This window comes from Mastomys coucha, unplaced genomic scaffold, assembly GCF_008632895.1.
Source record: "Mastomys coucha isolate ucsf_1 unplaced genomic scaffold, UCSF_Mcou_1 pScaffold21, whole genome shotgun sequence".
Lineage (NCBI taxonomy): Eukaryota > Metazoa > Chordata > Mammalia > Rodentia > Muridae > Mastomys > Mastomys coucha.
In genome coordinates, this window is record NW_022196904.1 from 128,770,613 (window position 1) to 128,788,902 (window position 18,290).

General features: G+C 50.9%; 2 protein-coding genes and 1 long non-coding RNA gene across 9 annotated transcripts in view; 2 read left to right on the top strand and 1 right to left on the bottom strand.

The window, feature by feature from the left end:
• Positions 1 to 11,619, top strand: part of Inpp5a (inositol polyphosphate-5-phosphatase A) — a 186,826-nt gene extending 175,207 nt beyond the window's left edge. For 4 of the 7 annotated variants that reach the window (XM_031388691.1, XM_031388697.1, XM_031388696.1 and 1 more), the window contains 4 exons: positions 6,837 to 6,948; positions 9,325 to 9,389; positions 10,143 to 10,230; positions 10,315 to 11,619. In XM_031388691.1, the coding sequence (XP_031244551.1) occupies positions 6,837 to 6,948; positions 9,325 to 9,389; positions 10,143 to 10,230; positions 10,315 to 10,425 (376 nt within the window). In that variant the 3' untranslated portion in view covers positions 10,426 to 11,619. Of the gene's footprint in view, positions 1 to 6,836; positions 6,949 to 9,320; positions 9,390 to 10,142; positions 10,231 to 10,314 lie in introns of all 7 variants that reach the window. The other 3 variants (XM_031388695.1, XM_031388693.1, XM_031388692.1) reach the window with 3 other exon arrangements.
• Positions 11,346 to 14,762, bottom strand: Nkx6-2 (NK6 homeobox 2). Its single transcript, XM_031388698.1, has 4 exons — positions 14,113 to 14,762; positions 13,860 to 14,032; positions 12,832 to 13,663; positions 11,346 to 11,587 (listed from the first exon to the last, which is right to left on the bottom strand). Exons 1-3 carry the CDS (start codon positions 14,516 to 14,518, stop codon positions 13,409 to 13,411), a joined length of 834 nt encoding a protein of 277 aa, XP_031244558.1. The 5' UTR covers positions 14,519 to 14,762; the 3' UTR covers positions 11,346 to 11,587; positions 12,832 to 13,408.
• Positions 14,763 to 15,936: 1,174 nt separating this feature from the next.
• On the top strand, positions 15,937 to 17,564 carry LOC116103160. The gene is made up of 2 exons (XR_004123421.1): positions 15,937 to 16,781; positions 16,906 to 17,564. It is a non-coding gene; the product is annotated as an uncharacterized LOC116103160 (long non-coding RNA).
• Positions 17,565 to 18,290: the final 726 nt, after the last annotated feature.

Here is an 18,290-nt window from a genome sequence, read left to right on the forward strand (position 1 = left end):
GCCATTGTGGCCGAGAAGGTAACCATAGCCTCAATCTAATAGTCATCCAATGGAAGACCAATAAAGAAGTGGGAGCCATCTGCCATCATCATCGTGTGCACACTGAGCACATGGAAGGAGGCATCACCAGGCACTTACATCTTATAGATATTCCCCTTTATACAGAAACAGCATTCAAGTTTTCAAGATGGGTGGGGAAGAGGGAGGGTCGTCCAAACTGAACTGCTCCATCCAGTGTATTGTCAGGTGTCTTTGGCCTCTTCAGTTATAGCATGCATCTTTGTCATGGGCTTCAACAAAAGGCTCTTGAGGCCTGCCCTCACAACTCAGGACGTACACAATGTCCTCCACTACCACCTCCTGGGACACTGGTGATGTTTCTCACTGCCCAGGAAGCCCTGATGTTTCTTCTCCATTTGGCTCTACTGGGTTTTCCAGCTGTGGCAAGCTGGAAGTGGTGGCACGTAACTTTAATCTCAGCTACACAGGAAGAACAGGAGGTGGAGACCATCCTGTGGTATACATGGAGTCCCTGTCTCAAAGCACCTAAAACCACCAAACAATTCATAGTCCCTGTTGTGTTGTCATGTGTGGTTTGGAGAACCATTCCAGTGGAGAAGGAATAAGCAAGAGTGTAAGCTGGAAGGAGCTGGGGCTTGAAGTGGTGGTGTGTGATGACCTCGTAAGTAATAGATACACTCTTAGGCTATAATAAATAGATAGTCTTGGGCTGGTATGATGATGCACACCATTAATCCCAGTGGTTGAGAAGCAGAGGAAGTCCTATCTCTGAGTTTGTGGCCAGCTAGGTCTACATAGGGAGCTCCAGACAGCCAGTGCTGCACAGCAACATAGTAAAACCCTGTCTTAAAATAAAGAAAAAGAAAAAAGTTAGCTTTAGACATTCTATTTGCACAAAAATAGGACTGTGTGTATGTGTGTGTGTATGTGTGTGTGTGTGCAAGTGTGTGGGTGTGGATATGTGCAGGTATACATGGGTGATGATGTGTGTAGAGAAATCAATGGCATTCATATTTGCCCATATATGTACATATGCACACACTATGTGGGTTTGAATATGTAGTGTGTAGGATGTATGTATGATGAACTATTTGTATACATGTGTAGCATTGTATATACATATATAGGATGTCTGCATGTGCATGGACCTTTGTGTTATAACATGAGCTGTTTACATTTGTATATCCCTGTGTATATGTACATATATGTCAATACATCTATATACTTTCAGGGCCTGTGTATAGGTGTGTACATATGTGAATGAGTGTGTAAATTTGTGGGTGTGTATATATAGGTACATGTTCAGAGTTTAGATATAAGGGAAGCAAATTCATGACTGTACATTATGTGAATAGGTGCACACACACACACACATATATATGTCTATGGTTGTACATGTGCACAACTGCCCACTAAACAGTCTCTCGTTGATGGATACACTTGGGACTTCAACCTATACCTCCAGAACTCGCTGCACTAGTTGGAGAGAAGTGAATCACAAAGATTCTGCCTGAGGAACATGAGAATATGTGCTTTCCTGTAGTTCTGTTCCAGATAGGAGGCTGCACCATAGCCTGAGTACTGTATTATCTGAAGAAGCTTTCATATGAGCTGGGAGAAGCCTTCCTGGGAGAGAGCAGTGGCTGAAGCATCTCTTCTCTTTATGAGCTCTTTCTTATCCTGGGCTTCTGCCTGCATCTCATCACCAGGTATTACAGGAAGCATACAGGAAGGCCATGATAATTCCACCATCACACACTTTGGACCCTTGAAGAAATCCCTGGGACCTCCTTAGAACTTTACCTTCTTATTGAAGGACTAGTGCCACCTTTTAGGCCTAAGGTCTGACCACTGGACATACAACTACCCTGGGGGCCGCCCAGAGTCCCTGCATTCCTATTACCAAGATGCCTAGAGGGTAGAGTGAATCTAGAATAACTATGCTGGCTCTGCCCCCACAGCCACTGTGAGTGACTGACACTGCTCCTGAAGTGAGCTCCCACCTCAGCTCTGTTTTCCTCTGTTTTTCTATGTCTAGATGGTCAGGAACCTGTGTGAGGCTCACTGGCAATTTGAAGTGTGACTACCCTCACACAGAACAAGATGTTCTGAACACCCAGGTTGCGTGTGTCAGAAACCAGCCAGCTTCTGTGCATCCTTGAGGGCACAGGCCACATTGGGTAGGCAGAAAGCCTCCACAGAACATGCAGCCCCACCATCCAGGGCTCTGCCTTACCCCAGAGTGTTCATTTTCATTTCCACTTTCTAAGCTCTTTCTGTATCTTGAATAACCTAACCTCTACCATGTGTGTTCTGTGTTCAGATTCAGGCTACTAGTCTTTGTGGCAAGTACATTTACATGCTGATCTCCCTGGTCCCAATTACTTTGTTTTAAAATAATAGTATTAATAATAATAACAACAACTTATATGTTAACTAAGTAGCATTGTAATGAAAGATTATTTTCTAAACAAAAGTAATATAAAAGATAACAGCAACCTCCCACATTTAAAATTTTACTTAAAAGTTTGACTAGACAAGTGACAGGTGTCCCAGCCCCCCACCCCCACCCCAGCTATAGGCACTTTGCTTTTCTCTCTGCTGACTTGTTGCTCCTCACCACAGCACTGCATTGAGAACGTGCTCTGGGCTCTGAGTGGACCTGGCCCATAGTGTTTGGTGTTAGCCTATATGGATGTTGGTATTAGACATCACTCCAGAGCACATGGTACTTTCATCAGAACACACTGACCTCAGCAGACACATCCTCATAGGGGAGAGCTGTCCAGCCCATTGAGCATGTGAATTTTGTATTCGGCCACAAACATCATCACAACCTATCCCAGAAAGACACCTCTTTTTGAGAAGATTCTGTCTGTCAGCCTACCTCAGGAATGGCACTGCCCAAACACAGGCAACTGCACAGTAAAACAGCTGTACAGCAGTGGCCTGAGATGGCCCCTGCCTGGCCTGGGGCACAAAGTGTCTGGATATTCGTATTCCCACCTTTTATTCCCAGGAACCATGTTTCCCAGGACTGGGGTTTGGAAGGGTAAGTATTTACTGTGCACAGGTATCTTGCTGTGAATGTGCCACCGAGGATGATGACACAGAGCAGTGCCTGGTTCTTCTCCAAGCACCTCTGCTTTTTCCCGTAGTAATTTTGCCTCATCGGTGCATAATCAGCAGCATGTATGTCATCTTGCTGCCGTTATGAGTAGTTTTACCTCCTGGATCTTGGAAGGATTGAAGATTCCTCCCCCAGTAAGTAACCCCAAAAGCAGCAGTAACCAAAATGCTATTTGTGGAGTGGACATTCGGAGTACAAAAACACAAACACTTACAGGCACTGAGAACATATGCGCAATCAACGTTTGTATAAGCCAGCCAACATAACGTGGACTCTTCGAGGAGATCCTGTGTGCACTTCACCACCAGCCAGACCTACTGATGTGCCAGCTTGGTATTTTCCACCTTCAGTGGGCTCTTCTGATGAATTTCTGCCCTGTGTGCACTTTGCACAAATCAAAGCTTAACTTAGAAAGGGCAGTCCAAGTGCTATACAGATTAGAAGACTTTGGGTTACTCAGAGAACACTGGGTGGGAAGAGCTCCACTCTCAGTGAACAAATGGCATAAGATCAATGTTTTTAAACAACACATATGCTTATAACATGGATGTTTTACCTCCAGTAAGTTCAACATTGGAAGTAACATTGGTCACAATTGCCAAAAATCTAGAAACAGGACTTATATTTATGGCTTGGAATGCAGTCAGGGAGCAGGGAAGCCATGCGACTGGACAATCACTGGGTCCTGGTTGCACAGTGTCCATGCAGCCTGGGACAGTAAGTGAACCAGTGGACAGAGAATCCATGCCTACAAGCTGTGGTCCTCTAAAACCATCATGAGCAAGCTGCTCCTAAAGCCATAGCAAAGGGAGCTGGGGCAGGCTCCAGCCTCAGGCCTCCAGCCACCAGGACATTCCTGGGCACCTCAGCTGCTAGGGTATTCTACTTAAGCATTTCAGAATTGCCATAATCCGAGATACCCCATTCATTTTCTTTAGCTGTAGTCTCATTTACCCTCCCTTTTCAGACATTTAGTAGCAGCTGGTATTTTTTTCTTTAAGATTTATTTATTATTTATTTATTACAAGTACACTGTCGCTGTCTTCAGACGCACTAGAAGAGGGCGTCAGATCTCATTACAGGTGGTTGTGAGCCACCATGTGGTTGCTGGGATTTGAACTCATGACCTTTGGAAGAGCAATCGGCGCTCTTACCCGCTGAGCCATCTCACCAGCCCGCAGCTGGTATTTTTGAAACCTAGTATCTGTTCATTATGTCTCCAGACCTCTGTGCATGTAGATGTGTCCTCAGTGAGACTCCTTCTGTGATACATGCCAGGGCTAAGTTGTCCTCAATGCTTATGCCTTTGCTGTGCTGTGTATCCAACATTAAAAGCAATGCAGAGACTGAGAACAGGTGACCCTCTGCTAGGTGGAGGCAGAGAGAGGCCCCCTGCCTGGCATAGTGGGGTTCAGCCCTTCCGCTCTCCCTATTCTGAGGACCACCTCAGTACCTAAAACTTTCTTTAGTTTGTTTTCCTGTGGTCCAAGAAGGGCCAAGAATTGAAGCAAAGGCATGAATCACACTGCCTTCCTCTCCCCACCACCCTAGGCCTGCACCCTAGGACTCTCAAACACAACAGGCTTTGTGCTTCCCACAGTGTGGTCATGGGGGCCATGGCAACACTATCCAAGCCTGGCCTGCCCAGATCTTGAGCCTAGCCTTGTCACATGAGCCAAGCTACAAGCAAACAGCCAGCAAAGGGCCACTGCCCACATCCTGACAGATTCGAGGGGCGAATAGGAAGTGAGGCAGCGTGGAGGCAGCACAGGTGGGCAATTGTTAATTTTATCAGCACTGCAATTAATTATGACAAATATTCCGGTAGCTGTAGAGAGCTGAGATAGGGCTGGTTTGCTCTGCATCCGCCCTTTTGGATTTGCTTCCAGATAAGTCTGCGTGCACAGCCCTGCCAGCATCAATCAGCCACATGCAGGCCTTACATTCAGCTGAGAAGCCCCTAAGAAGGTGGAATGGCTACATACCCCATGTTGGCCTCCCAGGCCTACCTAGATCAGAACGTCCTGCTTTTGTATTTTGAGTATTGGAGAGCATGTCGGGCTGTGGAGCTGAAGGCATTCCTCCTTGTAGCACCTAGAGTTTGCCTTGAGTCCCACAGGAGGCAAGGGAACATGAAACCCCAGAACTTGTTGAGTGTAGGCAGTATTAGGTGATGCAGTCTCTGTCTCTCCAGCTTTTCTCTTCTGTGACTCATGGAGGAGCCTAGTCTAACCAGTGACTCCAGGTCCCAACCCTGCTGACAGAGGGCTCCTTGCCTCTTAACAGTCCTGACTTCATAGGTCTACACAAGCTCTCCTTGTATTCACTGCACCTGGGAGACAGAACTCCACATCAACAGACTCACTAGGAAGTCACCTATAATCCCCAGACCCAGAGCTCAGTGTTGCCACTAGACTCTGTGCCTGGGCTAGCCATAGAACATCCAACAAGGTCTCCAGGACATCAGGGTGTCCAGGGACAGTGACCTGTGATTGGAAACCGTGTCAGAGCTGTTGTCAGACATGAGATGGTGACTTGTAAGAGAACAAGAAGGCATGGTGTTGCACTCTTGCAGTCCTAACAATTGGGAAGTAGAGGCAGGAGGATCAGGAGTTCTCATCCTTGATTTATCCTCAGTGAGACTCCTGTGATACACAATCTCCTGGGCTAAGTTGTCCTCAATGCTAATGCCTTTGCTGTGCTGTGTGTCTAGGGTTAAAAGCAGTGGGGGGACTGAGAACAGGTGACCTTCTGCCAGGAAGACATGTGGTTCCATCTTGCAGTTCACAACACTGCTCAGAGTGGGCATGCTGACATGTGTGCTCACAGTGAGATGCTCCCTCTGACTCACAACACATTGGGTGGACTGAGGAACACTTGAACAAGGTCATTGTCACTGTGTACAGGGATGGGATTGGCCATTGGACATTTTTCTGAAAAAGAAAGCATGGGAGATATTTTATTCTTTAAAGTAATAATGTTATATGAATCAATTACACAGCCTTTTAGCCTAATTTGAGGTAACTTTAATCAAGTAAAGTGATAATCCTATGAGAAACATGGGTCACAAGCCATGGTCTCTGTGAAGGACACATGGCATCTGGCAGCTTTAGATGGTTGAGGTCTGGAGAGGTCCTAGTGCCTCAGCTCTCTGAGGGCAGTGGGGATGGGGCCAGGTCGGTAGAAGCACATGAGCATGATGCCTTGGAACTGACCTGAAAAAACACAGTGCACTTTAAAAGAGAGTCCTTATGGTCTGAAAACCATGTAGAGTGTGGCTGTGCAGGAAAAGGCTCTCTCCAAGCTAGGTCTACATGAGATTTGCTCTGTAGCACAGTCCAACAAGTGTGCCATGGATAGTGAGGTTTTACAGGGATGGTGAGTTGACAGGTCCCCTGGTGGGGTCCATGAGGCAGACGGCCTCTCCACAAGCTCAGGCCTTGAGCACAGAGGCCTCTGTATGAGTAAGAGATTAGGAACCAGCCAGCCTGACCCATGCAATATATAGGTACATGCAGGGAGAACTAATTTTGATGGAAACACTTAGGTTTCAAGTTTGACTTTATATTCTAGAAACCTCTCTCTGTGTGCATTCTTTTCTGGATAGCAGCACACCCTTCCCGTCAGAACTTGAAGGATTCCTGGAACCAGAGTCAGTTAAAACTTCATTCCTGTGTCTCCACAGCTACCCATACAGTGAGGACTCCAGCCAGGGAGAACAATACATGAACACGAGATGCCCTGCTTGGTGTGATCGCATCCTCATGTCCCTGTCTGCCAAGGAGCTGGTTCTTAAGGTAAGAGGGAGCCATGGGCTAGCCAAGGACAGGGACCACCCAGCCTGGGGACATTTCTATAGAGTGCTTGGATGGTTGTAAGATGAGTAGAAGAGAAGTGCTTAGTCACCTCTCAGCTAGCACTTAGGTACAGGCAGGTGCCACTGTCATCTTTCTAGAAGCACAAAGACCCTGGTCACAGCAAGGTCTAACAGGAATTTATTGTGTGGTGTTCTGTGGAACTCTTGTGGGGTCTACAGGATATGTAAAGCAAGAACAGTTTGCTACTGCTCAGCAGGATCAGCATGAAGGGGAAGGCTTTCAGATTTCTTTTTTTTTTTTTTCAGTTCTCAGATTTTATATATAAATTGCATGTTTTGAAAAGTATCATGATCTGAATTATCTCTCAGCCCCATCCATGCAGATCTAACAGTGAAAAGGGTGGACTCATACAGGAACAGCGGTTGGAACAGTATATGTAGAGCCATGGTTAGACTGAGGTGTGGGGCCTTTGGTCAGGAGGTGGGGGCTGGAGTGTATGTGTGTTCTGCTGCTCCATCGCTACTGCTGCAGCCTGTGCTAGGGAGGAGGAGCCCCTCATGGATTCTCACCTTCACCATGCCCCTAGATTGCATCATAGTTTTCATGAGCTGCTGCAGGCTGTCCCTGAGTAACACACACACACACACACACACACACACACACACACACACACACTTGCAGTCCTCAAGGCCTTTTTCCAGCTTGTGGCCTGCTGTCCTCTACCTAAGGCTCTGCTGGTCTTCACTGTGTAGCCACTGTCCCCCAGATGCTAGACTTTTCACAACTCCTGTGCTCCAGAGCATGCTGGGTACAGATGGTGTTCAGGTCCTGGCCATGGAGAGGGGTTCAGGCAGGAATACCAGATCCGAGGAAGGATGTTGGCCAGAAGCTGCAGTCTTGACACACAGCCCTACTTCTAGCCTCATGAACGGGGCATGTGCCCAGTTTGATGCTATCTCTGAGGAAAGCCCACTTGGGAACCTGAAACTATATTATCTGTGACCTGGGCCTACTCCTTGGTTCCCTAGAGACAGAAGTAAAAGAATTAAGCAGCCTCAGCCCCTCCATGGGACTGAGGTAGACAGAAGAAATGATGTCATCCACCAGTTAAGATTATAAAAAGTGAAGCTTGTGGTAAGGTCCCTAAGATAACCACACTTAATTTAGTGATCTTAAGGCTGCCAGGAGCCTGTGAGGCCATGTAGGGCCTATCTACAGCTCCTGCCAAGGCAGCATGCCTTCACATCTGTGGATGTCTAGACCAGGATTCATACTTCAGAGCCACAGTGGCAGACCACGCCGTGCTCTTTATCCCTGAGAATAAAGCCCTTAGGGGTTTCTGCCTGCAGAGGCTGGAGTCTCGGGGGACCACCGTGAGCTACCTCTAGAGCACCTCAGGTTGCCTCCAGTGCCATCCATCATGCCATGCGCTGGTGCCCTCATCATGTTCTGTTCTGCTTCCTGAGTCCTAAAACACCAGGCGGCAGGGTGCCTGCGAGCCTCGGTGACGAATGCTCAGTGAGGTGTGCCTGCGTCCTGTCTGAGCCCCTCTGTAATTTGTTTATCTGTCCAAAGACTATGCAGCTGAAAATCCACGAATTTATGCTGCCTTTGTAATTTACCATGCAGCGTTTGATGGATGTTTCCCCACTTCCGAGGAGTCGGCCACATGCTCCTGAAAGATGGGCGAGTGTTCATGCATGCGGTGCTGAAGGTTAGGTTTTCATACTTTCTGGCAAGCGACCGTGCTAGAAAGTAAATCTGACCTTAAGCTTCCTACTGCATTAAAGATAAGCCAGTTTTAACTTTATCGTCATAGACATTTCAGCTGCAGGTATAAAACTCCAGCCTGGTCAGACTTGACTGACGGATTAGCATTGACAAAAACCTCTGTCTTCAAACCCAAAGCCAGGGGTCTGCCAGGAAGTGCATGGAACAGTTAATTAATATGCATACGTGGCTTTACACAGCATGCTCTAGGTTAATAAAGGAGGCTTTCAGAAGCAAGTGTAAATAGGGGAAATGGGAAACAGATGAACTACTCACATAAGGACACACCCTTAAAAGGAAGGTCTGGGTGGCACTAATTGCAGAGGCTCTGTGCAGACTAGTGGACAGGCCCAGGAAACCTGGCGGAGGCCTGACCTCTAGGCTGACCTGCTCCCCTCTTCTCTAGAAGCAGGGTTCCTCTCAGCAGAAGAGCCAGCCACACGCTGAGATGTAGTAAGGCCCCCAGGCCTTCCTTCAACCTCTCTGATCCCAAGGATACCCTGAAGCCCCTGCCTGTCCTCCTGGCAGGACCGCAGATTGCCTCAACCTTCCCACAAACCCCTCTCTCTGTTTGCTTTCAGTCAGAGAGCGAGGAGAAAGTTGCCACCTACGACCACATCGGGCCTAATGTCTGCATGGGAGACCACAAGGTGACTTGTGCAGTGTTGCTGGGGCCCAAGGGCTGAACCCCTGTGGGTGGGGAGGAAGTCGGGGGCATCTTATTTAGACTGGCTTTACCAAGCAAGCAAAGTTGGTCTGAGTTAATTTAGTTTTAATAACATACCAAAGGATGGGTGGATGTTAAGCACAAGAAGAAATTATCAGTCACAACAGAAGAGAATCTCACTATGTGTAAGACATCATGTCTTGGTTATGATCAGCTGCTTCTTCAGTATACATTGGGACTGTGCTCCTGGCCTTCCTGTGCTGAGCTCCCATCTGTGAGAGTGTGGTAATGCATGTCTCACAGACCAGGTGTGCATTGATTATATACAGACGACTGCCCCTGAATCCAGAGTGGCCCACAGTCTCCAGGGACACTGAGACCAGGTGACAGATCTTGGCCAAATTAGATAAGTCCACATCCTCCATATCTAAGGGCTCTGAGCTAGGGACACTACATACGCTTGACATGCATGCATATGGCCCTTGGCTATAGTTTCCTTCACTGACTCCCATCTGGAACCCTACTCTCCTTACATTTCAAAGAGGTTATACGGGTCCATCATGGCCCAGCTCTCAGTTCCCAGCTCCAGGCTGACTGGCCCAGTCTGTGCTTTGTACACATGACTGGCCTTTACTCCTCCGGACACAGAAGATGCTCAGATGTCGGGAGGCCCAGAGTCTGGGAGCAGTGGGCAGCAACCTGGGCATGCTGACCTTCCCCTTTTCTCCCACTGCAGCCGGTGTTCCTGGCCTTCCGAATCGCACCTGGGGCAGGTAAACCTCACGCCCATGTACACAAGTGTTGTGTCGTGCAGTGACGTGGTGGTAAATATGGCTCCTCCTTGCTCTCCTTTCTGCAGCTTTTCCTGGTGTGTTTGATCCTTTAACAAATGACTAATTCCACTCCAGGGAAGAGGTGCCAGCGCCGTGAGAGGATCCTCGAGAGACCTCCCTGTAGCAGTGTATCGAACTCATCCTCCTAACAGCTGCATCGGAACCCGCCCAAGCATCACCTGCTAGACGGCCGGCCCCACACTTCGCTTCAGCCTCCGGACCTCCGGAAAGCCTCACATACCTCACTGTCGTGTCTGTCACGTGACATTGTAGACATTTTGGGTTTAATCAAGCCACAGTCCTATTGCCAAAACTCTAACAGACAGCAGAGCGCCTGTATTTTAGACTTCACAGTTTTCCATTTTTAACGATTGTCTGTGGAGGAAGCTTCTCCATTTAGAGCCCCAGGTGTCCAGCGTCCCTCTCTGCCAGGAGGAGTGTGCCGGGCACTAGCCCAGGCAGCAAGGCTGCCATGTGTGCCCAAGCCCGAGGCCCGAGGTCTGACTCTACTGCCATGTTACGTGGCGTGAGAATCACACTGCAGCTGCTTTCCATTTTTATATATATAAATACATATAAATATATACTTTTTAAAAATAATTTATAAATCTTACCAAAACTTATGCTGAGTATACTTTCCAGTATGAGTGCACGAGTGTCCTGAGCAGGCAGAACCGCAGTCTAGTTGAATGATGAGTCCATCAGCAGTCAACACCTGTTCCTGAGACAAGACCTAGCAAGTGGCTGGGGCGAGAGGCCCTGCGGTATGCCTGTACTAGCAGCTTGTCACTCTTCTGCCTTTTTCTGTGTAATATTAAGAACTGAATGTGAAGTTTATAGCTAGCCTGGGTGTACCTTTTAAGAATTTTGTAAACCGTTTTGTCTGTCTTTTGTTACCGTTTTATGGTGCCAAGTAGCCTACATTAAAACCATAATCTTGTGGGAAAATTAGAAGTAGCCTCATCCACTTCCCACAGATTGCTTCTAGCATGGGCTGTGTGTAAACCTGGCAGAAAAGCGACGGGTGATACTGGGCACAGCCTGTTGCCTGGCCTCGCACCCAGCACTGAGAACCACGGAAGGCGCCTGCGGAGCCTGCTGAGGAGACACAGCAGCGTGCTTTTATTGATTTACTTCTCAACACTACAGTTCCTGGATGGGGCGGAGGCGCGAGTTAATGTTGGTTTCCCTAGAAATCACTCAAGGCCGGCCTGTGTCCTTGATGCCAGGGTCGGGTCTGTGACTGCCATGGTCGCTGCTTGCCGATGTGCCATGTCCGCAGTGGTTTTCCATGGGTTCCAGCTGCGGGTCCTTCCTGTGAAGGCCTCTGGAAGTGACTGCTCGGTCCCTAAGCAATAAAATTGATCATGGTGAAAACTGTTCCTGCTGGTTTGTCTCCTTGCTTCCCTCTCCCATGCCTTTGAAATGCTAAGTGCCTGGAGTGCCTCCTTTGTGCCCTGTTTGCTCTGGCCCTTTCTGACTCTGGGAATTTCAGAATCCCATTCTGCCACAGGGCACCAAGCCCTCAGAAAAATCACCTCTTGGACTTTTTTTTTTTTTTTTTTTTTTTTTTTTTTTTTTACTGTAATGGAAAAAGGCTATTCCCTCAGTCTTTTAAATGAAATTATACTAAAGCTTTTCTTTTGCTTTGCTCAAAACCTTTATCAACATTTCTCTGCTCTGAACTTTGGCTGAGAAACCACACAGAAACAACACATTGCCCCATTTAAGAAGGAAAAAAAAAATCTTGCTTCCTTTTAAAGAAAGTCATTTGACTTCAGTGATGGAGCCACAGCACAAAAGGCAAAACAAAGTGTTAAGCTTTTCATGGTTCCAAATAAATATTTTTTAATGCCCTACCGAGAGAAATCTTGTCAAGATTAGCTAATGTGGAAATAACACACTTAGCACTAACATTCACTGTGGTAAGGTGGAGCTGTGGAGTGGACCAAAGATGAGGTTTTGCTACAGGGAATTGTAGCCCTGAAAGATCCTAGGGTGGAGAGGACACCAGGCTCTTGGCTGCCTGGGCATGAGCCACTGGTCTTATCCATGGATTTAGCTCAGGCAGAAGTGACCCTGGCTGAGGGCCCTTCTGTCAGCCCTCTGAGAAGCCCGTGGTCAGTGTCAGGGTTACTGACTCAGGCTCAAGATTGTGGGTGCCTGGGCAGAATTCACAGGATTTCTGTAGTCCTGCTTAAAACCATGCTTTCTACCAAAGAAAGTGAAGGCTGATTGATAGATAGCCTGAGGCCAGGGAGGGTGCACAGCCTTAGGCCTTGTTACCCACAGCTGGAGTTTAGTAATTATATCCAAAATGTTTAAAATTTTGGTTAAACGGAACAATTATTACAAAATACCAGTGAAAGAATGCTACCCGTGGCAGGACAGTGCTTTGATTTGGCCTGAACCAGGACATGGGCGCATAGTAACAGGGCACACTCATTGCCCCAGGTTGAGAAAAAGAAAATAACATTTTAAAAAATAGTGTAGTGTGAGGTGCTAGCTGCCTGCAATGAAACAAGCCTTGCTGAACCTGGGGCCTCCCTTCAAATGTGTTAAAAGATCTGCACAGAAAATAAGAAATCATACCTGCTTTGGGGTCTCTATCACCGAGTTCCCTGCTGGCCCGGCTCCTCCAAGCACTGCGCTTCGGTGTCCTTCCCTTCCCCCGGCGGCTGAAGCTGCCTTCCCACGGCCTGGGGATGCTCAGTCTCACAACCTCTGCGCTCCTGCAAGCTGCCATCACCGTGTGCTCTGGGACCATCACCACGCGCACTCTGGTTGACTCTGAACCAAACGCGCACAGGGGCCCCAGGTCGTCATCAAGCACTGTCGCGCCCCCCTGCGCCAGTCTCTGGCGCCCAGAGAGAACAGGCTAGGTGGGGTCTGCAGGGTCCTGCCCGCCCGCTGGCGCCAGCTCCGTATGGAAGAAACACGATGTGCAGCCTTGGGAGCCACGGCTCCGACGGGGACGTGTTAAATAATTTATTGATTATACAAAGTGATCGGCCCAAACCCCGCGCTCCGCGCCTCACGCCGAGGCCGCGCCAACGTCCGCTTTATAACTTATTCTGTAAAAATATATATACACACTGCGGCTGGGCGGCTGGCGTCGGGGCATGCCGCGAGCCCCGGTTCTCGGGTTCTCCGTCCTGGCCGCATCCTCTCACAAGGCGTCCCCCGCGCTGCCGCCACACGGGCTAACAAGCGCCAAGTTCGAGGGTTTGTGCTTTTTGAGAAGCCGCGTGATCTTCTCGTCATCGGAGTTGGGGTCCAGGGGCCGGTTGTACTCGTCATCGTCCTCCGCGTCTGAGCCACCCACCTTCAGCTTCTCGGCATCCGAGTCCTGCTTCTTTTTAGCCGACGCCATCTCTGCCGCGTGCCGCTTGCGCCATTTGGTCCGCCGATTCTGGAACCACACCTGGGGGGGTTGAGGGAGGATCGTCATCAGGCGGGCACCGAGGCTCGCCTCACCCGACCAGCACTCCGGACCCGCCTGGCACCAGCGCTTTCCGCGGTCCGGCCGCAGCCGAACCGCCGCTCGCCCGCCGTTCGCAGGACGCGGACTCCAGGCCCTGCCTCAGTACTGCTGGAACCCCGGCCCACTTCGAGCTCACCTTCACCTGGCTCTCGGTCATGCCCAGAGAGTAAGCAAGCCGCGCGCGCTCCGGGCCTGCCAAGTACTTGGTCTGCTCGAAAGTCTTCTCCAGCGCGAAGATCTGCTGGCCGGAGAAAGTCGGCCGCGAGTGTTTCTTCTTGCCATCCTTATCCAGGACCCCGCCGGCTTGGGCTGCGAAGAAGAGCCCGTGAGCGCAGTCCGAGGCCCGTGCCCAGCCCCTCTCCTTACCGAATCCCGCGCGGGCCACTTACCGGAACCGGCCAGTCGCGGGTCCCTCCAGGGAGAGCCCTGCACCACCCCGGGCCAGAAGATGGGCGGGCGCCCAGGCAGTTCCGCCAGCGGCTTGGGGTAGCCCCGAGCCACGGCGGCTGCGGGCCCGAAGTAGACACCTGCGGACGAGGCGAGCCCATTGAGTCGGGGCAGACTTCCTAGGAGGCCGCCACCCGCTGCGCCCACGGGCCGTCCCAGAATGTCGCTGATGCCGTGCGGAGTGCCTAGAGGCAACTGCGCGCCAAGGCTGCCTAGGGCGGGCGTCTTGAAGCCCGCCGGGCCCTGCAGCGCGTAGGGGAACAGCGACGTCTTCATCTCAGCCATGTTGTGCAGCGCGGCTAAAGGCGCGCTGCTGAGCACAAACGCGCCCGGGCGGTTAGCGTCCATGGGCGCCGCCGCCTCCGACCCGGGCGCCCATCCGGGCCCCGCTGCCACCGCCCGCGCCCGCCGGCTCGGGAAGTTTGCGCGCGGCGCCGATGGACGCGTGGACCTCGTTTCAGGTGAACGCCGACGGCTCCTACGGGAAAACGAGAGGACCGACGGCTGCTCCGCTGAATGGGCAGCGGTCAGAGAGAAGGCAAGGGATACTAGGGGCAGCGGCGGCGGTGGCGGCTCCGGAGCAGGTCGGAGCGGCGCCGCGCGGGATGGACGCACTGATAACCGCGGGGCCTGGGCGCGGCGCGCGCGCTGATTGGCTGTAGGCACTGGCGACCAGGCCATTGGCCAGCGTCCGGCCCGTCTGCGCGCGCCCCCGTCGGCCATGCACTCCATGAAGGGCCCATTAGCGAGGCAGGTGCCTCCGGGGCTGTAAATTTGCCCCCTGATTTATCTCCCTAGAGATGAAATAAATCCCGTTGGATGGGAGTTTAGTTAGGCAAAGGTTTTAATGGGAAAATCAGGAAAAAATACGAGAACATATTTTATCGACCGAAAGAATGTAGATTTCAAGATCCACTCCGAAAGCTCAAGCTCAGTAGGCTTAGTTCAGGGAAGAGCCTGGAACAGCTGGACGACACAGGTCAGGGGACTCGATCCTAAACCAGGGCCCAAGCCCTGTATTGGGGGCTCCTTATCCTTCCCAGGGCTATTGTGAACTTGTGGGTATCATTTTTTCTGGGTGGATTTTTAAACGAAAAGGGGTGGAGTCTAGGAACCAGATAGATTTGGCTCCCTCAGATCTGCCAAAATCTGCCAACAGATGGCTCCAGGGAAAATAGAGCAAGGCCGGTGGCCCTACTACCACACACACAGCCTATTGCAGGATGCTGCCCTGCCTCACGGTTGGAGTATCTGGGAAAGGCTAGGCCTTGCCCTCGAACTTTTATGCTTATTACGCATTCACTGAGGAGGTTACCCGAGCAAGCCCAGACTTTGAGGCCCAGGACCAGAATTTGCCTGCTTATGTATAGCTTTCTGGCAAGCTGGGGCTTAGGCCCAGAAGACAGCGGTTTGGAGATTCAAGAACCAAGACGAAAGGATCACCGCACTCACTGACTTCAACTGGGTGTGCGCTTGCAGTCTAGCAGATAAAGCACGGGCTATAGACCGGCCTGTAGAGCCCAGCGGGCCCTAATTTCTTTTCTAGTACAGGGGCCTCTCACTACATGGAATTGTTGGGCGGTTAACTGAGATTGCTGCTAGCTAGAGCAGCGCACAGCAGGATCTGAGAAAGGTAGCATGCTGGCGCTTATTTCTTTTCCTCTTCTTGGGTAGTGCTTAGTGTTAACCTCATAATACCTAGTACTGATTGTGACACAACCCGTGGAAATAGAATCCACTGTCCTGGCGATCTAGGCGGAGGCCCTGTGCAGTTTGTTAATAACGACTTTTCCCCTCTTGCCCTGGTCTCCAAGGTTTTTGTTTTAGGGAAGAAAGGGATCCTTAAGGCTCCACGTAGGGGTCTAACGTCCATTCCTGCTGATCCTCTTAGAAGTTCAGTTTCGTTTTTTAACAGTTTGTGTCGGGGGTCTTTACGTCATGGTCTCCATCAGGTCAAGGCTTGGAAAGTCACTTTATAGCCGGAACTGGAAATAAGTGCTGTGGTCGCCCCTGACTCCAGCAGGATCTGAAATCTGAGAGACCTTGCGCGTGTGATCCTCACCCATCCTCCCATACGCAGGTGGCCCCTAGCTCCTAGAGGTTTCAGTGTACTTACTTCCTAGACTGATTCTACACTCTCAGGATCGATTTGGGTGCGACCAGCGATCAGCAGCAACGGAGCTAGGCTCAGTTCCCTCCAGCACGGAGCACTTAGCCCTCTGGAAACTTTGAGCTACAGATAGTACCTAGGATCTCCGGGTTGCTTCCTTCGAGCCGTTAGACCAGCCCCTGGCCTCGTTCCTCCACTTCGATTAGGACCGGGTGTGCTCCGAGGATCCGAGCATCGGGAAGACAGTCCCTGGTACAGTATGGACTTTTCTGCGCTCGCGGGAGACCATGCGGGAGGCCAAAGGCTCCAGCTCTAGAGAAGAGGAACCCAGAGCTGTGAGCAGCATGGGGGTGGGGCGGGAAATGCGAGGCGGGCGGAGTGGGAAGTCCTGAAACCTCCCACCTCACCGTGCCAAGCCGACCCTGAACATCCGACCCGACCCGGCTAGGAAGGGCTCCTGTCCTCGGAACGAGTGTTCGGAGAGGCGAACTGCGAGACGCGGTAGGTGTGCTCTGGCCTTTGGCAAGCTCACAAAGTCCCGGGTTGTGAGGCAGAAGAAGTGCCGCAGTTCTGTACTCGAACTCTGGCTGTTCTCGCAGGCCTGTGCAGACTTCCTTAAATCTAGGCAATCGAAAGATCTTCCGTCACTGTTCTTCTCCAGCGGCCCTGGATCTGTGTACACCCAGGGGCTCACTCCGACTGCATCTGAAACCCACAGAGTCGAGAGAGGTGTCGCGTTCTGTCTGGATACTCAAAGCCTTGCTCTCCCCGGGATCAGAGACTCTTAGGGCGCGGTGCGGCCAGTGTGCGGATGGATGAAGCGAGAGTGCAGGCTGAAGGATGAAGTGAGCTGTGTCGCTCTCTTTCGGCGTTCTGTCCTGCCTAGCGCATCGGGAACATTTCCTACCCATAAAAAGGCTGGGCACTAAATCGTCTTGCCCCCCCAGCGCAGCTAGAAAGAATAGAGAGGCTAACCTGCCACCTCCCCACAGAGTTCCCACTTGCAGGAGCTCCTCCTGCGTCCCCAGGCTCTGCTCTCTGGGTTGAGCCAAAGGTGATGCCCACCCCCCTCGATCGCCCTCCCCCACCCTGGAGCTCCAACTAGTCAGAAGGGCGCTAGATCCTCCAGCCCGCCTACGGAGATGCGATCCTGGGGGCTCCTCCCGCGTGGCTGTGGAGAGGTTCGCCATCTCCTGGTCTTGAAGAAAATCTTTACTGAGGAGGACTGCTGGACAGCTTAGCTCCTAGGCTGGGGTCGGAAGACCGTTTATTCACCATCCGGAACTTCACTTAGTCTGTGTATATTTATTGTGCGCCATTGTATGCCTCGTGGTCCTGTCCTGGGTGAGTGCCCTGAAGGTAGCTAACTAAGGCTTCCGGATCTCCTAACCGCTATGGGAAGGGCGAATGGAACTTTGTTAGGGAGTAGTGCGGACGGAGAGCATCCGAGACCCACCTAGAGTGAAAGGATGTCTCCCGGAAGCCGCCTTGTCAGAGGGGTCGTGGGAGGGCACAGGTTATTGCAGTGACTTGCAAGCTTGAGAGGCGCCTAGATGCTGTGGACACTAACTATACCTTCACAAGAGTGAGACCCCAATCCTTGAAGGTGTTGGCTAGCACTGCTCCAGCTGCTCAGCCCTGGGCTCGCTCATCTTGGCAGCCCATCAGTAGCTTTGTCCTTTGCACAGGTGTGAACGCTTCTCAAACTGTGAGTGACTCGGAGTTCTCGACTTGGGACAGGGATTGCTTTCACCCACAGTCGGAGAAAGGGCATCGCAAAACAATCTCTGAGTCAGTACAGCTGTCAAACTCCACGACAGCACTCATCAGGCTCGGGATAGAAAGGAAAAGTTGGGGTACAAAGGCCCTGAGGTGAAGATCCCAAGCTGGCACCCCGCTCTTCACGGTTTTTGGGTCTTTTAAAGAGCGTTCTGGGGTTGCTGAAAGCCAACAGAGACCATGGATGCTCTTTCTCCAGCGCCCTCTAGTGTCTCCTAGTGTTGTTACCCC